The sequence below is a fragment of the Leuresthes tenuis genome, unplaced genomic scaffold (genome assembly GCF_036924035.1).
Source record: "Leuresthes tenuis unplaced genomic scaffold, fLeuTen1.0.hap1 SCAF_24, whole genome shotgun sequence".
In the NCBI taxonomy this organism is placed as follows: Eukaryota; Metazoa; Chordata; class Actinopteri; order Atheriniformes; family Atherinopsidae; genus Leuresthes; species Leuresthes tenuis.
The window spans coordinates 14,230,005-14,255,590 of record NW_027325378.1 but is presented as its reverse complement, the minus strand read 5'-3'; the positions used below and the strand labels follow the sequence as shown (position 1 = coordinate 14,255,590).

The following is a 25,586-nucleotide window of genomic DNA, read 5'->3' as shown; positions in this document are numbered from 1 at the left end:
GCTTTCTGAATTAAGCACCGAGGAGGGAGGGAGAGCTGAAGAGTGAGGAAGAGAGGAAGAGAAAGAAATTTAATTTACTGAAAATATTACAAATTGCACCTGTGCATAACTCCCCCAAATTACCAACCAATCAAGGCAGAGTGCCTATTACTCTCCCATTACATGGAGATCAGATCACACTCTGAATCTGTGTCCAGGGAGAGAAAGAGGGAGGGAGAAAGAGGATGAGGCAGAGTGAGAGAGACGGATGGATGGATGAGGGAGAAGAGACAGGCCCCGTAGCGATGGAAAAAAATGTACCAACAGAGAAATGGAAGTGCAGAGTCACACATTAGATGCTTTTGCAGAAAACCTCTACATACACAAAGAAAAATACTTAACCGGCTTTCTGGCTGGTGCTCAAATCGGCTCAGTAATCTACGATAATGTTGGCAAATAGAAAAAGAACGTAGGACATGTCGGTGATCAGGCAGGCGGAGAATCTATCTGGATGCGCACAAATCTGATAGAAATTTTAAAAACTATAACTTTTATAAGAAAATGAAAAAAAAAAAAAACTCATTGGAAACTGGTGGATTCCTCATCTTCTCTGATCAATCCGTCTATTACCATTTTAACAGCCACGAATGGCCGCTTGAGTACTTAGAATAATTAGAAACAATTAAATATGCAATCTGCAGGGCAAAGGTTAGCCTACTATGAGCCATGATGTAAATGATTTCTAGAAACAAAATACAAAGGAGGAGCTAAGTGGCAATAATCAGGGTTTATATCCATTTGGCTTGAGAGCCATTTGGCAGGGAATATGCTTGTAATGTTACATGGCAGCTAGATATGAAAAAAATAAAATAAATAATAATAATAATAATATAATGTTTAAATAGTTCAAATTTGAAGATCAACTTTATTCAATCGGCAGATTTCTTAAAAGGTTTAATGATGAAACATTTGACTTTACATAGAAGACCTGCAGCTTGTGTACAAACCAAAATGAAGCAACAAAACATTCTAAAACAAAGTCTTGAGTCAAGTTTGCTACCATGTGACATCCGCAGATGTTACAGAGGCCCGTCATCCCTCCTCAGGTTGTGGTATTTCTCTGGTATGGTTTCCTGCTAACCGACCTATTACCGAAGCGTCCGTCAGCAGCTTCCAATCAATCCAATGAGCATCACAAGAAGAATTACGATTAGCCAATCAGCTCTAGAGGCATTGCCACCCGCTTTATAAGAGAGTTTCAAAAAAAGTTTTGAACTGCAACAGCGCTCTGCACGTGCAGATAAGCACAATCACACAGAGAGCATGACGCAACATCCACTGCAGTCCAGATACAGATAATCAGGGAGTTTGTGTTTACAGCATTTTACTCTTAATACCAGCTCATTTCAATCTGCTGTAATTAGCAAAAGTGTGAATAAAGGTTGAGAAATAACATGGCAAACGTATTCAAATGCTATGTAGCAGCGTCCTAAACTGCTAAACCTGGTGAGAAACTTGGACATGGCGCCGTGCGTTACTTCTGCAGCCTTCAGGTGCGAATTCCACCAATACGAATAGCTCATAGAATTTACTCGTGCGGATTACATGGCCTATGACAGGCCAACTTCTGGTCTTCAGTCATCGGATAGAATCATCTGAAAATCATGTCACCCGGCCAATACAAAGTGGAGGAAACGGAACGCCGCAGACGCTCCATCTGGTGTGTTTGAGTTTGTGCACTGAGGTCAAAGTACTGTATCTGACTGATACATCAGGGTGTTGTTGAAAATCAATGTTGCTGTTGTAGCTCCATAATTTGGAGCTAGTTTGAGCTATTTTACATTAATCATACAAATTGATACAGGTTCTTCAAAATGAGAGATATGTCCAAAATGTGTCTCTCCTTTCCATTTAAGTATATCTCTTCTACACTCTGTATGTACGCCGTATAAAATATATCCTTCAATTAAATACTCACAGGTCATGAATAAGATGCAAATATATATGTTGTTTTTCTAGCCTCGTGCAATAAATACATCGAAAATAAACAAAGAAATAAATGGATTCATAAATAAATGTCTCAACGTGCAGCTCTGCATAAAGTGGGAGCAGAAAAAAGGAGTCGTGAGATGATCAGTGGAAGAGGAAAGAAGAATAGAGGTTCTCGAGCACAAATGTTGATGTTTTTCCGATTTTTTTTTAAATTTGAGGAGTAATTTGCTTTTTTTTTTTCCAAACAGAAGTTTTTTCTGCAAAACTGTATAAACTTAAGTGCACATGTTAACTTCTGTGGTGAACAGAAAGAAAGTGAGGTACAATGAAGCCAGGCTGCAGCTTTCTTTTTTGGTGGACAAAGGGTGCATGAGCAAGAACAGAAAGTTAAATGTTCCATTCAACCCACAGCGAGTGCTACAGTCCTCAGGCACAGCAATGGCCTGCCTAAATGGCCACAGTGACAGCAAAAATTGGCCTTCTGGTTTACAACCTGTCGCCACAGAGCCAGACAGAGCAAAGCAGCCGAGGGGCGAGGGACAGACGGCAGCAGAACACGTGGGATTTAAAACAGAGGAGTTCAGGGAAGGGAACGAAACAGGGATGGTGAGAACGGGACAGAGAAAGAAAAGGCTAAAGGTAGATTGAACAATCATGTTCAAATTGACAGGGGAGAGTATTCCTTTTAAACCCAGTGGTCAAACTAACAAAGTGTTCATAAGGCCAGAGCTGCAGAGAGATGCTTTAAATGGCCGAACTACCGTGCAGCTCTTAGAGCCTTTCAAAGAGACAGAAGCAAGCGAGCATCCCTGTACACAAAAAGCTATGGGACAACAAGGATATGAGATCGTCTAATGTATGGCGAAATGCGACACTAATGAGCAGAGATGTGGAGGGGAAACTGCAGCTCCATAGCACCATCACCTGGAAAAGACCAACAGAACACAAAGCCTTCGGGTGTGTGGATTCAACTCAACCTCAGCCCCCTGCATGTGAGCGAAGAGGCAGCTTTTGGTGGTTCATTGTGATACTCTCATCCCTGTTTGCATTGATTTAACTCGGCAAGCGTGCAACTGTGATCTCTGACGTGTAAGACTCACCTCAGGTCTGAGTGTAGCCCGGGTGCAGGCGGGGCAGATGGGTCCGTGTCTGGAGAAAGCGATGGGCAAACGTCTGGTCCTGTTCTGACAGGCCTGGTCCTCGCACACCAGCCAGCCCTGTGACAAGCACATCAGACGGTTTTACAAGTTCTCCAAACTTCAGAGGCTCGAATAATCGGTCCTTAAAACTAAACTTCCAACGCTCAATTCTAATACTGCATTTCTAGTTGCCTCAGAATACAGAAAACCACAATACAAAACAATGAGGTAAATAAAGTTGCAAGTCTGCAAAATTGACCCATTTACTAAATACTATTCTGTGATTTTTAAAGCATTAATAAACCTCCAGGAATTTCCATTACTGCAATACCACTGCTTTTTTTCTTTTCTTTTTTAAGTTAAAAGAAAACATAAACATGTCAAAAAAGACGTGATTAAAGTGAGCAACAGAAGGAAGGGCTTAAAAACACACACACACACACACACACACAGAGCCGTCTTCACAACCTTTTGTGATTCCTCATTTCTGAAACATGTTCATGTTGCCGTTTACTTTGTCGATAAAGATGTTCTTTAGGAATTGACAAAAAATAAAAAAATATATAAATAAAAACTTTTTGTTGGACTGAGACACTTTTTTTTTATTATATATATCTTTTTTTTTATAAAAACGCTTCTGGTAATGAGGGAATTTTGCTGAAAATTGTTCCTCCCATTTAACGGCTCTAATTCCGCACAAGAAAAAGGACTCTGAGGACGAGGCAGAGAGTTTGTAAAGTGTAAAGTGAAAACAGCTGAACGAGATATGGGGGGGGGGGGGGGTGTTACAGAAGTATACATGTGACTTCACGTCCTACCTTCTTGCCTCTCTTTACATTACATTACAGCCTCAGCTGCCGAGCGTCAAGGTGCTGCCGGACAGCCAGAACAGCAGTAGTTAGGGCCTCCCGGGGTGAGGCAGTGACCCTGGGCAGGTGCTGTGTTCTAACCCGCTCTATCTCACCATATTCTTCCAGACTCCTCCTCCTCTCTCTGCTCCTTATGCCCTGTCATTACCAAGGGGGGTTTAAAGGGGAGGGGGTTAATGCCCAACTAATGACAGAGCATAAGACCTACTGCCATCAACGCCTTTGCTCTTCTGCTTCATCCATCTTTCCTTCCTTCCTTCCATTCACTCAAAATAAACCCCCTCTAAATCACTGCACCTGTCTTTCTGTCCAAAGCTCCCCCCCCCCACACACACACACACATACGGGCATGTCGTATTCCTCAGATTGATTTTTAGGTCTGCCTTTGTTTAGTCTTTTGATCAGTTTTGAGCAGTAGGAGCTAAAAAAAAAAATTAAAAAAAAGAAAGAAAAGAAGAATGGAAAATAAAAGGTGTGGAATATTTTCCTTTTTACAGCTTCCTTAAGGTTATATAAACACCTCTCCTCCGCACTGACACCTTCACCACCCCAAGATACGGGCAAAACAAAAACTATTCTGAGGCATATGATCACAAAAATCAAGTTCGGTAAGTTTTTAAATGCAAACAAAACTATATTATAGTGTTTCTGAAGGAAATCATTTCAGAGGGACCCTCCAAATTAGACCATGGAACCGCTGGTGCCAGTAAACCGGGCCAGGGAACTAAAGAACACAGTGCGGCTTCTTTTACAACTGTGTTTCTGTATTCCAGCCTAAGCTGTGGTCTGGTTTTAATAATCCGAGTACTCTCATGGCTGCATGAAGTGAACCATCAGAAGCAGGTCACAGTGGAGACGTGTATTGGCAGCAACAACGTGCAAATGTGTGGTTAAGCTTCGGACACGCTTAAAACGTTTTGTCCAATTAAATAGTGGCGCAGCATGTCAAATGTATCCAATGCAATTCCAAACACTTCTTGGATTCCCATAAGGCTTTTACCGAAAAGTGATCCAATGTACAGCATATGCATGATTGATTTATTATGGACAGTAAACAGAGCTAAGAAGAAGAAAAAAATCTATTTTACAGAGAAAGTTTTAGGATGTTTAATGTGTAAAAGAGGAGCATTTCATACAGTCCATACACACACACACACACACACACACAGATCAACCAAGCCAACCTCTGAATGAAAATCAAACACACATATGTCCCAAATCAATTAGAAAGTCTCGGAGTTCACAGCTTTACCCACAAATCCCAGTTCCAGCACTAATTACCTTAACACCTTTGCTGCTCTTCAGCAGAGAGCTGAGCATCATGGGAAATGAGATGACTGTGCCATCTATGAGAAAAACCATGCATGACAGTGGCTCGAGGAGATGAGTGATCAGAGGAGCCCTGAGTCCACACACACACACACACACACACACAATATGCCACCGTTCACATGGATTACAATAAATTATTTAATTTCATTCCAACGAAGGCACACACCAAAGACTGAGGAGGCTCCAAAAGGAGAAATGCTACCCACAATACCCTTCTGCTTAGCTATGGCGACCCCATACCTATCCACACCAGCCACACGTGAGAGAAAATAAAAATTAAATTAAGATTAAGTGCAACAGACCTGTGAGCCGCACAGAAAAGATTAAAAACAAGAAGCACATCAGGAGCAAGGAAGGGTGAAAAAAAAAAAAAAAAACATCTAATTGAGGCATTTTGCCAGAGTGAAGGAGGGGGGGTGGGGGTGTACAGTCGGACGCGAGAGAATAAAGGCTCATAATTGCATAATTATAGCAGTGGATACCTGACACACTGAATGCAGACGTCAAATGAGTTCCACATAATTTAACCAAACAGAGGCAAGACCAGGCCATGACAGGGCCCACCACGAAATATACCCTCCCTCTGCTTCCTCCTCTTTGTCTGCTCGCCCCCCCCCCCAATTTCTTGCAAAACCTCTTTGCTCTGTTATTGTTCAGCTCATGGTTTGAGATTTCTACATCCCACTTAGTGCTGCACTTTTCTGCTGCAGCTCTAGGGACAAAATTAATGGGACATTTTTGAATAGCAACTTCCTGCAGTCAGAATCCTTCTGTCCCTTAAACCCTGACTAAAAATGGTGCTTTATACAGAAAAAAAAAACCAAAAAACAGTCGACTCGACAGTCAGCAAAACGAATAGGCAAAAACTGTGATAATCTATTCATTACTTCAGTGAAGAAAGAAAAACGCTCACGTTGGACTGTTCGTCTGATGGAACGTGACAGAGACTGAGCAGTGTATCGAACAAGGTACAATATGGGTGAGACAACTGCATTTGCATCGATGAAGTTTAATGTTGTTTCTTTTCTCTTTTCTCAGCCGCGGCCCCGCTCTCCTCAAAGCCAGCAAATAAACCCAAAGACTGAACTCATAGGCTCTACTCCCTGTTGTCAACTCGTCTGACAAGATCAAGCCACTTCCTCTAAAAATAAAGAGGAAAAAAAAAAAAAAAAAGTATGGGGAAAAAAGAAAGACGTTGCCCTGCAAACATGAAGTCAACTGACATCAATGAGTTGCACAAGTGTGTACTAACTTTCTCTCCGAGTCATCATTTTACATGTAAATGTAACCAAAAATCACAGCGGCCTGTCCTAAGAGTATCATCTCAGATGATTAGAAAATCCAGATTTAAGAGTGCAAAGCTTAGAAGCTTGAGAGTGACGGCTGCTTGCATGCAAATGAAAACCGTTTTGGGAATTAAGCTGCATTAAAACAGTAAATACAAGCAGCCGAAGTAGGAGTGAAGCAGATTTACAGCGGCTTGCAACTGTAAGACGTTACATCTTACCATCGTGGACGTTATAAGAGTCAGTAACATGTTATCTGGACTTAGGGGGCGCTTATTTGCTGCTTTTTCCAGCAAGTGATGCTAATTTCCCTCGTGGACTAATTTGTTGAGAACTTTCTCAAATCATTTAAATCAACCACTTTACGATGGGTCAGAAAAATGCTTCACATTGCTGGGTTTTTTAGCCAGTTTTTCTCTATTCTACTAATATGTGGCTACTTGCAGCTATAGGAGAGCTAACGGAGGGAATTCTACACACACCTCTACTGGGACCACTTCACCGACACGCATGGCTGCAGCACAGCTCATTCACTCCGGTAAGAACGTCCATCTTACTCAAAGTCGTTGTTCACATTGTCAAAATTTAATACATATCCTGCCATGTTGCACAAAACTAGCAGCAGCAAACTCTGTGTGAAGTTAGCCGACTGTCACAGAGAAAGGAGTAAATAAGCTGTGCTCCAGGGGGGCGTGTGGATAAAGTGGTCCCAGTAGAGTGCCTGTGTAAAAATCCCTCCGTTAGCTCTCTTATAGCCGCAAGTAGCCATTAACAGCACAGATTAGCTAACAGAGCTATAGTATATGTTCATTCATTCATTCTTCTTAAAGTATTGGTGAAATAAAGACAGATAATGCCTTATTTAGAGGCAGCATTGACCCTGCCCCGTTCACTCCGTTATATGGATCGCGAGTTATCTAAATAGTTTCCGAAGGACGCCGACTTTCACCAAACTGTTCTAAGTGAGTAGATGAATGTATTTCATGCCAGAAATAAGGTCTAGGTTTAAAAATACCAGAGTTCCCCTTTAAAGAACTGCCATTAAACGTGTTTCCTTCATAACAAAACCAGGAAGCGATTAGAAAAGGAATATAGATTGGACCTGATAATAATTAAACAACTCCCGTACTCCTGGAGTGGAGAAGCACCTCGGCTACGACTCCTGTGGCAGAGCACTCCCTCTGCCACACAAGCTGCAGAAAGACCTCCAAACTGGTTTTTGTGCTTCATCAGTCAAAACTTTCACTTCCAAGGAGAACAGGCCTAAAAAACTGATCTGCTTCTCAAACACACTCTTTCACACGGACACACAAACAGTGAAAAGAGCTCAAACGGTTCCACTTTGTACCTCCTCCACTTAATCAAAGCTTCACTATTCAACAATTTGACCTTTTGTTCAAAACAGGATTATCACCTTCTCTGGTCTTCATTCACCCTTTCTCTCTCACTCCCCCTTTCTTCACTTGCCCCTTAGCCCGTTTCCAGGGGCGACCCGCATGACGAGGGTAATTGCAATAATTTGTTAAATGCCATGGCAACGGTGGTTAGATGGGAGGGGTTAAAAAAAAAGAGAGAGAGAACGGAGAATGGGTGGTTCAGGAAACAAGCAAATCTCGGATTTTGCCAAAGACAGCGGGACAAGACAAGGAAAGTGTGACGAGTGTGTGTGTGTGTGTGTGTGTGTGTGTGAGATGGAGAGGGTGAATCATGTTTGCCCATTCTCAGGGTGCTGGTTTATTGATAAAAGTGGGGATAAGGGTGTTTAGGGGTGGGGGGGTGAGGCCCGCAGAGGTAATTTCACTAACGATTAATGTCTCTGTGGTCCCAGCTCAAGACGCCAACACACATGTATGCGTGCTCTTGTGCACACACACACACACACACACACACCTACACACAGAGCGGTACAGAGCTTTCACTCTATCTGGCCGGACAAACAGCTCTATTTGAACTCTCCCTCGGCCTGAAAGGAATCCTTAATTACACAATATTACCCCTCTTCATTGCCCCGCTGTGTGTGCTGTGTCCACTGCTGTTCAGCCTACAGTGGGTTGTGTATGTGAGGGAGTGCGTGTGTTGCTGTGTGACGTGTAAGTATTCAGTGGTAGCAGCTGTCTCACACATCATGACAAAGGGGCTGAGGGGGACTCTCTCCCCTCACATTCACCACACTAATTGATTTCTGTTCAGCACTGTGGGAGAGTTACCCCCACATACACACCATTACAGACAGCGCATTCCACTCACTCAAGACCAAGGTGTTGGAAGCTACCCAGAGGGAAAGAGTCCTCCACAAAGACAACGCCGGCATCCAGTTTAATTGACTCTCAGGCTGCGGCCTGAGTACAGTAACAAACCTTTTCACTGTAGCGTTTCACATCTTCCGTTTCTACTGTGCGTAAATGGAATCTGTCAGTTTGTGGATGTCTCAGTGTGGATCTACTGATATGAACCAGGGTGACTCTAACCTACCTAGTTTTCCTCGGTATCTATCAGCATCCTTCACAAAATCATGGCAGGAGACCATTAATTGATGCTTTCTGGGCAGCAGTGGGAAAACAAAGTTGCAGTCTTAACATTATATTCCACTGTCATAAAACACCAAAATGAGTTCTGAAAGCCAGCATCGGGACACGCAGTGGATTTTATGAACTTTTTTTTCAGGTAAAAACCAAAAAACGTGTCGTGTGCACAATCTGCCGCGCACAAACGCAGCGATATGGTAATCAAACTAATATGAGGGACCACGCTAGCTGTTTTGACCAAACGTCTGCAACGCAGGAGGAACGCAGCCAGCCCGACAAATCAGCCACGACTGAACAAGGTGCCGCCAACTCTGTGTTCCAGCTCAGGAACGAGGACCACCAAATCAGAGGCTGCTTTAATCGCTAGACCTTGGAGCGGCATTGTAATCTGCTCCCAAAAACAACCTTGACTTTTAAAGAAACGGCTGCATCTGCGTTCTAAAACCAAATTAAAGGCCAGGTACAGACATAGAGAGTAAAGATCGTCCAAAAGATCTGTGGACTTAAGAGGCACCTGATATATGATGTAAGATACGCACAGTACTGAGGTGAGTTGTGGGATTTTTTTAAGGTTCTACATAAAAAAGAAATCCTAACGGCTGATAATGTGCAATTCTATTGTAAGCAGAGGACACAACTCATTACGATGCATAAAACTGTTCACAGATTAATAAATTATAATCGACTCATGAGGACAGCAAAGATTCCCAGCTTTGCAAACTTTGCGAGGGAGGTGGTGAGGGAGATCTTCTGTCTGCAGCTCACCGACGCCGAGACATGACGCAAAAGACGGGCTTTGGAAATCTGGGTTTTCTTTACGACTTGTTGTGAAGAGCGCATGAAGCTCCTTGTAGTGCTGATATCAGTACTGCGTGCGTTTGTGTGTATTCACAGTGGTGAGAAGCGAGAGGAGAGCTTACTTGCACAGAAACAATAAATGCTTTGCAAAATGTACCCACATGTTAGCATGTTGCCTCACCTGCTCATGATCTGAGATTTTTTTTTTTATGGGAGGCTGTGTGAAAGAATCTCTGCACAAAGTCCATAGCGAACAGTGTAGACATTTGAGTTCATGCGTCCCACCGGTTCAGGAACATCTCCAGATGTCGAAATGCACTTTTTAAAAAATATATATAGCATCTTTCTCCTGTAGGACACTTTCCTTCATTTTACTTTCCCGAGAAGCCACATTTAACACTTTTCTTACCGTCAATAAGTGGAAATACTTAGTAGCCCTAGTAGCGTAAAGGTTTAACTCTGAAGTAAGAGTCACCAAACCCCTCAAGATGAATCCTCAGAGAAACTCGAAGGCCCCAATAAAACCTAACATACCTTCAGCAACCTACGAGAGACGTAGGGGTGCATCTAAATCAGCTCTGTCAGCATGTCGCTTTATTCTTTTTAGTACTTTAGTGTTTGTTAGAGGGCAGTCGGTTGGAGGGTAAAATTGAGTTTATAGACATTTGTCATCATTTTTACATTTAACTATTCATTCGATGAGCAATCTCAAAAACAAACAGTTGGTACCAATCTAGAGAGCCCAGGATCCACATGTTCACACACAAGACGACACGTGGAAGGTCACTTATTTCTAAAGCATCCAATCCAATTCTGCACAAAGTAATCGGTCTAGCAGAGATAATTCCTGCATTCTGCCTCGAGCTTTGAATTCAATTTCTTGCGTCATTTGTCTTTTTGCTTAGACTAACACTTAGGATCTAAAAGAACTGCATATGCATTATTGAGTAGAAAGTAAAAATGCCCATTTGAACATTTTCATAAATCACGCTTCTACAGCTCTCCCTGGAGCTCTTTACACTTAGCATGCACAGCATGCTCTTTGGCTCAAAATGTCAGCACACTGCCCTGCTGAGGATTCCATCTTTAGTCCAACATCTTTGTGATGGCGTCTTTTACTATTACCGCATCTGCTGCATCCCCTGTTGTGTCAAACACAGCCCGGGCCTTTGATAGACACTCATTTTTCACAAGTTACATGAGGCAATACAGTCGTTTCTCTGACCATTTAATTGGGTATTTTGTCTGCCAAAGCGTTCACTTAATTCATCTAAAAAAATATGTGTTGACAGAGGCACAACAGTCGTCTTTTTAGCCCAAAGATATGCTCCTTTTAGATTCTAGCTCACATGTTTTGAGGTGGCTCATATAAGCAAACTAATCTTTAGCTTAAGAAAACAGGGACATCACCTGGCTAGTAGTGACAGTCTAGTAAGTTTGAACATGACTCAGTGTCATGGCTATCAGTTTGAGGGTAGAATCAGTTTAATTCCTCAAAGTCTCACCATGACAACACAGAAATACTCACAGAGTAGTATTTTTTGACGTGCCGACGAATGTCAAGGAGGAGTTTGTTGCTGATGTTGACAACGCAGTCCAGCGGGCTGCTCTCACAGGGGACATGACAGCATCGCCTCAAACTGGGCTCCAATTTGTCGCCCTGAAAAAGAAAACAGGTGTCACGTCGCAGAAAACCTCGGCTCCCGGCACCTCTGCTGATGTCATTCATCAATAACATTCCCAAACATTCAGACACCAGTCACAGCTGTCGGTTTTAATGTTGTGATTCATCTGTTCGATTGTTCAAGCAATAATTGTGCAGGGAAAGTTTCCCGCATTCCAAGTCGTACAAGTGCTCCTACTGAGTGTTTTAAAGTTGACTTTGTACAAAATAAAACGGACTTAGGGTGCTTAAAATAGTCCCTCGGGTGTTTTGGCATTGGATGCAAAGAACACTGGATTCAGGCCTGAGTTAATCCAATTTATTTTATTAAAAGGGCTTTTACATGTTGGAGTCTTGTTTGACTGTAAGGGTCAATCATTTACTATAATCAGATTCTCCTGAGCATAAATATACAGTTTGCGTACAGGAACTAGCCACAGCTACATTTTTAACCCTGTAATCAGGAAACGCAATTATGTGCTGTAACATAGAAACTTTGCCATTAACTTTAAACCGCCACAAAGAGCATGTCAAACACTAAAGGTGTAAAAGCTGAAAGCTGCCCTGGGGCTGGTAAACTTTTACATTATTGTAGCCTGAAAGAAAACAGGTCAGCGTGACCCCGCTGAACTGTCCACTTGACAGCAAGGCTTAAAGCTAATGCAATGAAAAAAAGGCTACCACGGTACATAACAATTACACTAAATGCAACGGCTTTAAACACCTGCCCCCTTGGAACCTGAACTCCATTTACCTGTCGCACTGACAGCGGCAAAAAAAAAAAACTGTTTCTGCAGAGAAGTCAATGTCACAGAAGTATGCAAGCGACAGCCACCACCGCTACACACACAAGGGTTATTGTTTGCTTGCATCATTCCGTTTTTAGAGAGAAAATAGGCAAGATTTTCTGACATTTTGAGTCCCTCGGCTGATTCAGCCTGCCTCAGTCTGCTTACTTTTCTCCTCCTCATTTTTCTTTTTAAAGGTCTGCTCCAGATGAAAGGAGCCCCCCCCCCCCCCCCCCCATTCAATGATCTCCTCCACATCCTGCTCTTTATCTCACTTGTTTCATTCCAAGCTTCATTTTGCTATGTAAACCCTCCCACCTAAACAAGTTGTATCTATTAATATTCACCCACCACTGCCCTGGCAGTTATTTTATCACAAAGCAATTAATACATGAAAAATCCAAAGTACTTTGAACGTTTGTGTCAGACTCTTGAGGAAGGTTAGACGCAATCTAAAGACAGGATCTTTCAGCACTCGTTTGCAACTTGTACCAACTGTCATCTTTACTGTCGCCGTTTGTCTGCCCCTTAAATAACTGCTGCAACCTGTAAAACACTTTTAGAGGTTTACAATGTCAACCGTCTAACCAGCCCAGTTTTCATCGGTCTTGGTTTGATAATGGGCAGCTTTCTGTTTTAACTGCCCGTGCAGGATACCTAACGCTCTTTTCAACCCCCCCCCCCCGCCTCTCTCCGGCTGCCCCATCACACAACTTTCCTCCCCTGTCTGTCCTCCATCATCCATCACCGCCTCCTCCTTCCATCTCTGGCTCTGTGTCAGCGGAGGAGTCAAGGCCCATCTGTCCTCCCCTCTCACTGAGCTGTTAGACCATGTTTGCCACCTTAATTAACTTACTGTCTTATCAGTTCCAGTGCGTGCATGCATACCAGCCTCAAAAACACATGGCGGATCAGAAATCTGATGATTGCTGGTTAGCCTACAGTTCGAAATGATTCTGACAGATTATTCAAAAAGACATTTTTCTTCCATTACAAGTAGGTTGCCTCTTTTCTTTTTGTGTATGCGAGAGTATTTTAACAGAAGTATTCTTTCTCCCTTCTGTGACGGCTAAAACTAAACCTTACTGGGGTATCTGCCAAAGTGTGGAATGATATCATCCTTTTATGGAGTGTGTGTGTTTTACTCCTGTTCTAATTTAATGCAAGTTCTCCCTCCTCCTGTTGAGGACAGAGGCTTGTCAGTTTTATTAGTGTCTTACAGACAAGAAAAAGCTGTGTGCCCTGCTCCTCATTAGAGGCTGATAACACTCGAGCACACGACCTTGGCCTGACAAATGGTAGGAGAGGAGTGTGTATGTGTGTGTCCGCTGAGCGGCGGGGTTAAGGAAAGGCTTTTCAAGTTGTGGAGTCCAAACTATGCCAATGAAAACAGAGTCCGTTCTGGAGCCAAGCAGCTGTCTAAAAATACAGACACAGCCACAATATGGAAGATGACTAAAGCGTGATTCTTTGACAGGAAGTTTTACCGAAATGCCTTCGGAAACGCGACTCTCCCACTCTCGTACTCCTTATTGGTGTCTCTGCCGACTAATCCATTACAACTGCGATACACGCTAAAAGTGATCACCTCCTTTTGATTCCGTCTCTCTCTAATTGTGTGTGCAGCATGTGCTCTTCTGCCACTGCCACACTAAAACGGTTTACTGTGGTTTCAAGTGCAGCTCTCACATCTAAAGACAAGTTAGCGATTAGGAAAGTTGATTAAAGTAAAGAAAAAAAAGAAAGAAAAGAAAGGAAAAGGTGCCGAAATAAAAGGAAAAACTCTAGGCCCCGACGTTGAAGCAAAGCCGGAGCTCTGTTGGGGGATTTCCAACAAAGCCTTTCTGGGACTGGTCTTGGCCTTCATCCATTTGTGATACTGCAGTTTGTGGTGTGTTTTCTGGTGGTTAAAGAAGTCAGGTGTGCTGCTTTGTGGCGTAGACACAACTCCATTTTCTCTTGGTTAACATCCCTTTGCCTAAATGCGAAGTATTCTGGATTGAGGGACAAGCTCTCCGTCCTCCTAGTGAGGCGATACCCGACTCATCATGAGGTTTTATTAAATGGTTTTATGAATACAACAATGACAAGGTGTTTCACACGTCCCACACAGTTGAAGAATCAACGCGAAGAAGTATTCCAGGTGTTCGTGTGCTCCAGAAGCTTACTTTATCTTGTGTACTCTTGTAGTTTGTGACCCATCTGTAGCTGAATCTGAGCTCTTTCACACATTTACTTACAGCTCCTTCGAAGACGCTATCGTAGATGTTGTCGGTGCCACACTGAGGGCAGGTGAAAGTGAACCTCTCACAGTCTTTATAACGCTCTTCGTCACTCAGCTGGAGAGGAGCTCCCAGCATGCCGTCAGCCTCCTCCTCCCTCTGATACTGCTGTTGGGATCTGAACTGAGTCGGGTCCAGACCTGAAATGGACAAAAGCTTTCATTGTCTCACATAAGCTCGCAGCGATTTGTTTTTTTTACACCAAGCTTTCTAAAGGGTCTCTCAGATATGCGCTGCTCAATCTGACTGCAACTGAACGCATCAGCTTCACACCTGAACAGAACATTCCAACAGATTGCATAACTGAATATATACTAGTGCTGTTCGAACCTTTGTTACAATGTTTTTCCTGACCATTACTTGATGGAGCATCTATGTGTACTTTTCCCACAGTGCCTGAGCCAAACGAACAGGGTAAGAAAAAAAAAAAAAAAACTCCAAAATTACAGTGGCAACTATAGCCACTTGGCTCTCTCCTTCACTATTGAGGGCTTGTCTGAATGAAGCCTTGAGGAGCATTAACACAACAGCATGGCATTACTTCAGGGGGAGTTATTGTTATGGATCTCATGAAGTTTATCTATATCAGCTGTCAACAGACTTTATAAAAAGAATGATGACTAACACCATCACAACAAGGTTATTGGTAATATTAGGTATCTGTTGGTTACAGCTCATTGAAACCTGCAAGACAAATATTTATCTATAAATTAGCACAAGAATTGCACCGTGTTGAAACAGCAAATGAGACTTAATTTAACTAAATTATTTCACAAAGTGTGGCAATGTGAAGCCAACAACACCCCTATTTCTTCTTAATTATCAACACGCACTTGAACTTTTGATTTCTTTGAATGCTAATCAGTATAATTTGACATTTTTTCCAAGGCATAACGCAACGTGACACTCCTCAAGTCAAAGTCTTGTACAGTCAGACATCAACCTGTAATTAGCTTACCCAGCCATGTAGCTATGAGCACACTGTCAATGCCCTCGATGGGGTCACAGATGCGGGAAACCACAGGGTGGATCTGCTGGGCCAGGTAGTATTGCGTGTCCAAACTAAGACCCTCCTGCTTCTGTAGCTGCTCCAGAGCATAGGCTCTCTGACTGGCTGCCAAGGTAGAGCCGTCCTGGAGGAGAAAGAGGATTCGTTTCCAGTAACACTGATTGTAGGTACAGTGCTACAGTCAAAAAGACTTAAAAATGATGTGAGTAATGACGCCCACCTTGCAGATGAGGTAAGAAACTGTATCTCCAGCTTTGACTCGGCGACCACCCTGTGAATTAATCCACAGAGCTACGTGGACGTGAGGTAGACTCTTCTTATCTGGGTAGTCCTGAGGATCCTTTGTCAGTGCCTGGTTTTTTTTTTTTTTTTTTTGATGAGATGAGAAGTCAATCAGTCTCAAAGTAGCAGCTCATAGACTAAATGTTGCCAGAAAACGTAGGCGATGTGCGCTGAGACGACATTTGTTGTGATTTGGCACGCTATGAATAAAACTGATGAAAATTGAACTGAGTTGAATAGATGCAGAATCCAGCCAGGTCCTCACCTTGTGTATCTCGTACTGGTTGAGTGGTATGTCTCCACCCGCCACCTTTTCTCCCACCTCCACCAGGTGTTTCTGGATGTTCTCAACAATGACATCTCGGCTCTGGTCTGACAAGATCTGACCAATAACATAACTAGAAGTACGGAAAAAAAGAGTGTATTCTATTATGCTAAACAAAGACTTACAATTGACTGTAATTGAAGTTCGTGAACACCCTCAAATTGCCTCGTAGGTCTTTGTATAATAACACTCCAGAAAGTTAACATTGGCCTTTATAGTGCCACAGGAGGCTAATCTAACGTACTTGCCACATTCCTTGGCCAGGTCGCACCAATCCCTGCGGACGATATCCAAGCCTTTGAGCTCCTGTTTCACAGTGTATCGCCCTTCCCCGTGTTGCTCCACCACCAGCGCTGCATATTTCTTCTTCTTCAGCAGCAACAGCGACTTGAACACACCATCGATGTCGATCTCCAGTAGCTTGTACAGCTTGTTCACTTCTGCCTTTATCTGGCAACAAAGCATGCATACACAGACGCTTTATAAAGCACAATAACACCTAAAAGAAAGCAAATTACAACAGTGGGGTGGGTGTGCGTATACACAAAGGGACACAAACCTTATTTCCCAGTTTGTAGACCTCCTCGAGACATCTGCTGTTTGTGTTGATCATGATGGAGTCAGTATCTCCGTAGATGACTTCCAGATTCATCTGAGACACCCACACAATCACAGATAAAAATGTAACCAGCCTCCAGTTTCCAGCATATAGAGAACAAACATTACAATTGCATGATTTTTTTTAAAAACACAACGTGAACCTCATGAGATTGAGAAAAGTTACGTAGCTTCACAGAACTCAGACCTGGCTACGTATTATAACTCTGCAACAGGTCTGCCGAATAGGTTTCCACCAGAGTGTCGATAATTAAACGTTATATTGTCATATTTCATCATCCATTACCGGCCACACATAAACTAATCAGGGAAAAACTAATCTAAAGTGACAAAGCGTAAAGAAATTGTCACTTTTTTTTTTTCTTTTAGTATTCTTTGAATTTGTCTTGTGTACAGAAATGATACATAAACTCAGCAGAACAAGATGATAACAACTCACATTCTGAACCATGTCTTTGGTGTGCATCAGAATCTGAGGATGAGAGGAGACATTACAGTGTGAACGATACCAACAGCAAGCAACACAACACATACACAATCCCAGTAAACAAACAAATCACTCAGGAACAAACAATGATTAAATATTAAGCTTCTATGTTATTTGTCGAGTGTGTGTGTTTATGTGTGTGTGTGTGTGTGTGTGCGCGTGTGTGTGAGCACTCATTCAAGTGGACATGGGAGCAGAGCAGGTGACTTGCTTTTAAATGGGGAATAATTGGCTAAGAGGGCAATTATGAGCGCATACTGTGACAGGCGTCTTTTCAACCCACACACACTCCTCACCAGGCAACACACCCTCAAACACACATACATGCACCCTAATGACTCGTAATAGCCTTTATAACCAGCAGGGTGAGTGATGGAGAAATAAGAGAGTTCCGATAACGCAAGTTGTCCACTCTGTGTGTGTGTGTGTGTGTGTTCACCAGAGAGGAGGAAAGCAGCAGAGGGATTCTAACAGGTGGGGGCTTCGAGAAAAGGGAGGGCAGTGAGGGGGCCTAAGGTCGCTAATCTGGGGGGTCGGAGGGATGGAACGTGGTGTGACCTGTCACCAGCAATCTGCTCCTCAATCAACCACGGCTGCATATATATACCCCCCCCGACTCACACTGTGCTCCGTGTGGGGACAAGGACGTGGCTATTTCAGAGTGTGAGGAAGGGGCGGGGCCATTGCTTCCACTCCCTGAAACCAGAGCGGGACGTAAGCATGCTTTATGGGCTGCTACATACCACTGTACGGCGAGGAGGGGGGGGGTTCGACTCATTCACAGAACAGCCTCCTCCGTTAGGAGCCACTGTCAAGGTCAAGGTCTCACCGCTAACACACACACACACACACACACACACACACACACACACACACACACACACACAATCACACACCCAAATTTTGGCCTAAGCACAAATGCTGTGAATTGTGCTGCTAAGCTTTGACGCAGACAAAACGACTCCTGCCTGCCTGTTTGGGAGAAGAAGAAAGAAGACGATGCGTCTTAATGCCGACAAAAACTCCCTGCACTACCTTTATTTCCGAGACATTTTCAAACCTTTGCAAATGATGCAACTTTTACGCAGCGAAAGCTTTTTAGTGATAAAAGAAAGTGAACCACAGCTACACACAGCGAGTGTGAACATGGAACATGGAGTATCAACACCTCTTTTTAACAGTTAATGAATACCTAAATTACATTCCTCTGTGGATTAAACCTGCTTTCGTAATCAAAGGGGACATGGAGATGTCCTTGAAAAAAAGATAGGACTTTCAGGTTAAAATAACCTTAGTCGAGCAGCGTGATATCAGACTGAGAATTGTTGATCACTTCGGTTTCATTTTCACCGTAATAAAGAAAAAGCTTGAAGGAAGGAAAAAAAAAAGGCTGCAGGGAAAGCTGGAGTGGTCAGAGAACAGATGAGAATAAAAAGTGCTGGAGAGGTGATGAATGGAGAGATGTGGGAAAGGGCAAGCGAGGTGAGAATACGTTGATGTAATTGATGTGTGGACTCATTTAGACGGGTTTTCCATATGCTGTCAGTTCCAGCAGGACGGACAGCTTTAAGGAATGAACTGCGTGAAAGACAAGTCGTTTGACCATGACGCTGGAATGCGCGCAACTGACGGCGTGTGTGCGGGAGTGCAGGAGCGCTCGTCTTTAAACACATACCGACATATGCATACTATACCGACCAATGCAAACACATTTCCCCAGGGGGGCGAAAAGGGTGTCTGTGTGTTGTTCTTCCCCCTGATGACTACACTAGTCACTGTGGTGCGTGCCGCTCACACGGGGCCACGCAACTGAAAAAGCATGACAGAGGGTTTGTATTACTCCATACAAATTCCTGATATTGTGAGAGGCCTTTCAGAGAAGAAGGCTTAAAGGCCCTAAAATGGAACGGTGACAAAAGCCAATGTTGTGTTGAAAATGATTTCAACTGCACATCCGATTTCGCTTGACATCTAACACCAGTCCAGCTCATTCTGGACTTGACTCAATTTACCTAGTAACTACTCAGTAAATGTATAAATCTGGTAAAATGCTCTTTTCCTCACACCAGAGGACATCACTCACATTTCTTAGGTCCCTGCCTCTTTCCCTTCTCGGCTCGTTGGTGTTAATAAACGGTAATTAGACTGGACAGTAATTGAGCAGCTCATTGGAAAGTGCTCCCACGGAGTGAGGGATCATGACAAAGCACTTGTGAGCAGAACGGAACAGACAAACTTTTCGCGATGCATTCAACTTGAATGCGATATTTGAAGTGCGAGTGCTGTGGAGTGTTCTTGCATCACTACAACAGTTCAACTCACAAGTGACATTTTTCTTTCGGGCAGCACATTTTTAAAAACATAATGCACCCAACGAGTCTCCGAGACTCAAGGACACGGGCTTCGGAGGCACCAGAACATTGCAGTTTGGTAACTGGTGCCACAGTAGTCTATAACAATCAAAGCTGCTGCAAAGTGATCAAGAGAGAAATCTTCAGGAGCACAAATCCACGAGGAATAACAAACTCTGTCCAGTTGACTCGTGCAACTGAAGAGAGAAAGAAAAAAAATAAATACTCCAAATAAAGATTTTCAAGAAAAGACTGCAAAAGATTTATGGTTTGATACTTTAACAAAACCCCTTAACACAACACCGTCCACATTTCTAATGCTCGCCTGAATATTTCACTGTAAGTGCTGCACTTTCCCACTGTCTGCCGTGACTTTTCACAGCTTGTATTCCCCATTTCATTTAGTGCTTTTCACAATGTCTTTAGCCTTCGCGCGCGCACCTCGGTGCCAGCAAATAAGCTGCATCCATTAGTTACTGCACCCTGTCATGCTAACTGACGAGTGGTTCAGCCATGTTGTGATATTTACATTTTCCCGGCTGTTGCCAAGGTATTTGTTGGGCTATTAAAGATTTGTGTCTGGTTTTAATGTCAATTTCAAACAATCTACTTCCCCCTCCTCCTCCTCCTCCTCCTCAACAAATCCATTTTGTCTTCTGCGAGTTTGAGTTGCAGTGAAGGACTGTACCAACCGAACGATAGGCAGACAAATGAAAAAGGACGGGCCAGAATATGGACAGACTAAATCATTTACAATGTGGTATTTTGACGCTGCGTTAGACAATTCGTTTCCCATGTAAAGCTGTAACTGGGAATTTCTCCTCTGCTATGCCACTGCGCTTTTGACTTACTTCCCTTATCATATCTCCTCATTGTTGGCATCTTTTCTAATTGCTTTTTTTTTTTTTAAACTATCGCTAATTATAGCAACATGTTGGGCAAGCCACGACAATTTCCTTTTGAAGAGGGTAGGTCCCAGGACAGCTCGAGGGCTCGCTTTTCTTCCCTTACCTCAGCAGAGCAGCTGCAGCCTGACGGCGACTGTGAGCGGCGCGTGTGAACCAACTTTCTCAGACACATGTTAACACATGCGATATCATCAACAGACACGGTTAAGCTATCACCACGTAACAACTAAAGACCTAAATGACTGCGTTTGTATGTCGTTTTCAGAAAAAAAAAAAAAGAAAAAGAAAAAAAAGAAGCTAAGTAAAGAGTAAAGGTGACTTAAAAGGTGTGTTTACACCGTGTAAACTTAATGGCTTAAACCGGTTTAAAACAGTAAAATGTCTTTCATTATTAGTTTTCTTTCAATAAACACCTTCACTCACAAGCACCCCCGATCAAAGCTGTGTTTAAAACGATGAACTGAAAAAAAAGGTAAATTACATTGCATTGCCATCATTTCTAAAAAAAATACTAAGATATCACTTTTTGGACATATTGCCCAGCCTAAGACTAGCATGCTCATTGAAAGGGCATCTTACCCCCTGTATTTTTTCCATTTTATACCCCAACACACACACACATAATTGGATATTCATATATATATATATATACCATTCACCCTTCTGTTAATCAGCAGATCAGAAGCAGCATGTTGAACCTCAGTGGCAAAGAGCCCTTGTAAAAAAAAAAAAAAAAGAAAAAAAAAAGAGCCTGAGCCGCTGACGATTGTTTTGAAAAGCACTCAGCTGAAAAGCATTTTGGGATGACAGTCGGCCGACTGAAATAGCACCTGTGGAAGAACACACCACTGTCAGAGCGTGGTGGGGGCAACAAACGCACACAACACACAAAGGCGCTTGAGCCTGCGTATACATACATCATTTTCAACACAGTCACACACACAAAGATTAAAATAAGTTTAAATCTCATTTGCACTCAGCTCCATACAAACCAAAGACAGAAAAAAAAAAATCTTAGAAATGAATACATAAATCCAAAGTGAGCGCACACACACACACACACACACACACACACAGGCACCTGTCCTGGCAGATGCCACAGTTATGTTTTCGTGTCTGCTGTGAGAAAGGTCAATCGGTTGTAAAGCTGTGTCTGATTTAATACAACCGGCTGAGATCGCAAATGCCGGCTTTGATTGAAAATAACTCGACAATGCCAACAATCCTCCGGTTGTTTGGTCAATTAAAATGTGGTGCTTTAAAAGCTGGAAAGGACATCTCCTGGTATGTCACTGCATCTGCCCTGGCATATAGGCAAAGTAGTCCCAGACACATTTTTCACATGGTGTCAAGCAAATAAGTAATTTATGTGCTCATTATGGCACTAAACTTGCTCCACATTACTCAGAAAGTGGCATCTGAGGCTCTTGTGTCATTCGGAAAACACTTGCATCAACCTGGGAATGCAGCAAAGTAGCTTAGACGGTCACTTTTCATGGTTTGCTTTTTAGAATCTTTAAAGTTTTATTGAACCCAACATGCACGCATATGTAACCTCAGTTAAAACCATTTACTAATTATCCGCTCATTTACAACTATCAGCAGGCCCGATAAAGACACCAGATGTCAGATCAATCCATTATCAATTGTAATCCCTGCCATTAGCTCCGTCTCACATGGCCTCATTAGTAGGTGTTACGAACGCCGATTGAATTCTAAACTTTTGTCCCTTCCACCGTCGGCCCTAACAGACAAGCTAATGTAGCCAAAATAGCAGCGCTGCTCCCATGTGACTATTTGTTAAGTCCAGTCCTATCAGGAGTAAAGCCAGCTCTTTAAGAGGACCTTGGAAACATTAGTTTCCCTTGACGAGCTCGCCACCATGCCTGTGCAGACACACTCGCGCCTATCAGCGAAAGCGGGCTTATATTCTTACATCTAATTCAGGGAAATGTAAATACGATCCTGCGATTCTGAGACAGCGGCAGCGACTGAGACCCTGAATGAAAGAAATGTGTCCAACAATGTTTAGTCGCAAAGTCTGACAGATGAGGCAACAGATGAGACGGGATAGCATGGTGGAGGTATTCTTGTGTCTAATTCCGAGAAATGGTTGGTCATTCTTCAGACATGAGGAATGATATGGAACCTGAACGAGGGATGCAAGGGGCAACAACATTTACTTAGACTTCATTACAACCACTTCCACACATGTACATACAGGAGTTTAACCTGAACCAAACTCTGACCTCCCCGCACCCTCAGATCTGTCACACAAGCCCGCTTCTATCCTTCTCTTTGCATGCCATCCAATAATGTCAAAGACGAGCTCCCGTCAGGCTGTTTTTAAACACAAGGACAGAGACTCAATTACAACAAAATGGCTTTCATCCTAAGACCCACACACACCTGCTAATGGTTGTCAGATTTGCTGGCAAAAGAGACAAAGGTCAAACCAATCTGCAATCCACAACAATCAGCAGCTTCCGCCGGCCTGTGCTGTTAACGTCACTCGTTAAAGAGGACATAAACACTAAAGCAAAACTCAAAAAGAAAAAGAAAGGAGCATTTTTTATGTCTGCAACCACTCCGAAGAGATAAGCTGAATGTTGAAGTAAAGCACTGTTTGATGACCTCACACAGCAAAAATGAACCTCAGCAACCAGCCAGATCCTACAGTCTTCCCTGCACCTTCGCCAGTACGTTTAAGAGTTTTTCTAAATTTCCCTGCTTCACAGTTCTCTTCACTTGTCAGGTAAAACCATCCAGTGATGAATAAGATCCATTAACAAGCAGCTGATAGTAGATTTGCCTGTTGAGACAAAAATATTCATCAGCCCATTATAACCACATGTGCTGAAGATGTCCGTTTCATATATCTGTTCCTCTGCACTCAACTGTTCTCTGGCGAACATACAAAAGAACCCAAAATAACGCTGAGGGGTTGAGGGGGACATCAATCTGTAGTGGACCCTCGACTGTGTAATCCTAAACCTTCACCTTCCTCTTAATACCCATCATCCCTGCCTTTAATACCCACACATACCAGGACAGAGTAGGCCACAACAAATGGTCTGCCGACAAAGGGCAGAGTTCGGCCAGTAGCACATGCACTGATGTGCGCTGACACCCATCCGTGTGTACGTGCGCGCCTACAGGCAGATAGTTAGAAGACATACCCAAGAAACACAAACAAGAGTCAGGAGAAGAGATAAGTGGGGGGCTTTCATCCCTCTTAAGTTAGCAAATTTGACCAGAGGAGCCACAGCCAAGGGTCTGTCAACCCTCTCCAAGCACCCCCCCCCCCACCAACCCACCCACATCTGAACTCTCCCATGGCTGAGAAACCACTGACTCCCCCGGGCTGACCCACGCTGCCACATGGGGGGTTAGGCCTCAATTTAAAATGAGAGTGAGAGAAAGACGAGAGCTAAGCCAATCAATAAATGCAGAGGACACATGCACATTCACTCGGTACGCCGGTCCAAACACACGAGGGGAAGGCGTAGAGGGGCGGGAAGGTGGATTTACACTGCGGACAGAGTGGTGATCAGTGTACATGTTACAATTATAAAAATAAAAAGCCTCCTAAATCATGAGATGAAAGTAGAGTGCAAATGTGATGATTAAAATGGGGGCAGGAGAGCAAATGGCAATACCCACAAATACACTAGAAACGCAGCTATAAATGCCAGCTGGCTTTTCTGGCTCGCTGCATTTGGAGACTACTGAGAACTACTTGGCTTACGGTCTATTAACTTTAGCTTCTCCATGCAAATTCAGGAAAACTGGCTCATTTTGCTCATGATATTGCTGCTGCTGCTGCTGTTTGGTGCCTTGCCTGGACCACTAAGTGTACACGGTCAAAACGTGACGGTTCAGGTACTGGGGGAAAAAAAACCCCCCTCAAAGTTTCAGTGACACTTTTTCTGTCTAGAAGAACAAAAAAAATCTGGCACCTGACAGAATTTCAGTCGAGTTTAAGGATTTCGAAAGATATTTGACACAGTTTTTAAAACAAAAACAAATGTCAAAATGCTGATTTCTAAAGTACTAAATTATCCAAAAGCCAAGACATGCTGGTTTGTGGATAATTTATTCAAAATCCACTTAGTTTAACAGCGGGAGTGTTGTTCTGATGCACCGCTTCACCCACACTCATAACGTGCAGTATAAATAGAGTTGTGTCCAGGATCATAGATACAAAGTAAACAAAATACTAAGATCATGAGAAGTGGGATCTCCTGCTACATCAGCAAGTCGAGGCACAAGTTGAGTCCTCAACCCACATTGGGTTCAGATCTGACCGATGACCTTTCGATGCGCATCTCTGCGATATTTTCATAACACTTCTCACGGTGTGTGATGCACTAATGCAATAAAGCTCCAGCAGAACACAATCCAATCTTTCTACAGTCCCCCTCAGCACACTGTAACCCAAGAACATTGAGAAAACATTGAAGGCAAAGCCTGGCTTTGGGTTTCAAAAGAAGCTCTCGTGTTTCTGGAACCTCTACTGGCAAATAGGATTAGATGCAGCCAGCTAACACCAATGCTCTGCAATACGACAATCCTAAAATAAAAATACTGCCTTCTTTTAGCGCTTAACATTCAGTTTATTTAACCCACTATAACCTGAAGGGAAATTATACTGATAAAAATATCAAACTTGGATAATAATTGATCAAACAATGCCTGGAATGGAACCCCAGGTCTGGATGACTTGAGGAGGAGATGTCTGGGATCCAAAACAGGAACAAAATAGAGAAAAAGGAGGAGGAAGTTCAAACCATCGTTCCTTTGATCATCATGGGAAGTGAGCGATCACTGGCAGATAAAATGAATGAGCTCAGATCCCTGGCGAGGAGCAGGAATATAAAGAAGGAAATATCTTTTTCTTATTTTACCGAGTCGTGGCTACAGGACAGACTAACACCTAACAAAGAGGAGGGA

The 25,586-nt window shown here is 43.1% G+C and overlaps 1 protein-coding gene across 3 annotated transcripts in view; it reads right to left on the bottom strand.

The window, feature by feature from the left end:
* The window catches only part of pola1 (polymerase (DNA directed), alpha 1), a 51,008-nt gene that overhangs the window by 14,287 nt on the left and 11,135 nt on the right, over window positions 1-25,586 (bottom strand). For all 3 annotated transcript variants that reach the window (XM_072378227.1, XM_072378228.1, XM_072378229.1), the window contains 9 exons: window positions 17,327-17,359; window positions 16,829-16,921; window positions 16,514-16,719; window positions 16,210-16,342; window positions 15,883-16,014; window positions 15,612-15,786; window positions 14,612-14,793; window positions 11,449-11,580; window positions 3,072-3,188 (listed from right to left, as the gene is read on the bottom strand). In XM_072378227.1, coding sequence (XP_072234328.1) covers window positions 3,072-3,188; window positions 11,449-11,580; window positions 14,612-14,793; window positions 15,612-15,786; window positions 15,883-16,014; window positions 16,210-16,342; window positions 16,514-16,719; window positions 16,829-16,921; window positions 17,327-17,359 — 1,203 coding nt within the window. The remainder of the gene's footprint in view (window positions 1-3,071; window positions 3,189-11,448; window positions 11,581-14,611; window positions 14,794-15,611; window positions 15,787-15,882; window positions 16,015-16,209; window positions 16,343-16,513; window positions 16,720-16,828; window positions 16,922-17,326; window positions 17,360-25,586) is intronic.